General features: G+C 32.2%; 1 protein-coding gene across 1 annotated transcript; it reads left to right on the forward strand.

Moving 5' to 3' along the window:
• Positions 1 to 80: 80 nt before the first annotated feature.
• Positions 81 to 918, forward strand: LOTGIDRAFT_176444 (hypothetical protein; the record flags this gene model as incomplete). The annotated part of the gene is made up of 2 exons (XM_009049425.1): positions 81 to 206; positions 679 to 918. Coding segments are annotated over 2 exons (366 nt in total), but the record flags the coding sequence as incomplete, so codon positions are not given.
• Between the last annotated feature and the right edge of the window lie 53 nt (positions 919 to 971).

Here is a 971-nt window from a genome sequence, read left to right on the forward strand (position 1 = left end):
CTTGGTAAATTTGGAAACTAGATAAATGAAATAGCTAATTATATATTTGAAGGAAATTGTTAGATGGTGCAGCTAAGTTAATGAGTGTTAATATTGAAAGGGGTAAAGACTATTTATCATCTGTTAACCAATCACATGATCACTCGAACACCACAAATACTACAATTCCAGACCATGATGCACATAATACAGAACATGTTGTAAAGGTAAGAATTATAGGTGATGTCCCAGGTAGGAGAAGCATCAATTCAAACAAATAGCTATAAATCAGTAATAAGACTAAAAATTTACAGAAGTGTTCACAACAATGTCTTGTCTAGGTCAGTTCTTAAACACCATTTAGAGGTTTAGATTTTGGCTTTATACTCCAGTTAGATGTGGATCTTTTACTTTATTTAGAAGTAGCTCTTATACTCTATTTATAAGTGGCTCTTATACTCTATTTACAAGTGGCTCAAATCTTATACTCTATTTACAAGTGGCTCTTATATTATATTTATAAGTTCCTCTTTTACTAAAATGGCTATTTTAGTCCATTTATAAGTGGCTCTTGTACTCTTTTTGGAAGTGGCTCTTTTGTTCTAATTATAAGTGACCCTTGTACTCTTTTAAGAAGTTGAAAGTATTACATGTGGGGTTAGAAAATAGATAAAAACTGTGTTGTAAAATACATTTTAGGAAAGGAACGCCACCAAGAAATTTATTCAGATATATGATACTATAAGTAGTGCTTTATTTGATATTGCTGAAGCTGATAAACCTCCTGTTATTATTAATACACCTAAATTATCACTTATTGTTGGGCGCATTTCTACTGCTCTGGGTAGCTTTACACAGGAAGTTGGTTCATCAGGAGTGTTTGCAATTCCTGAAATGCAAAATGTAACAGATCCAAATGAAATTCCTGTAGGATATCAGGTATGTGCTTTTCGTTTCTGCTACACTTCTTTATCTCATGTGTTGTTTCAGAA

This window comes from Lottia gigantea (assembly GCF_000327385.1).
Source record: "Lottia gigantea unplaced genomic scaffold LOTGIsca_1358, whole genome shotgun sequence".
Classification (NCBI taxonomy): Eukaryota; Metazoa; Mollusca; class Gastropoda; family Lottiidae; genus Lottia; species Lottia gigantea.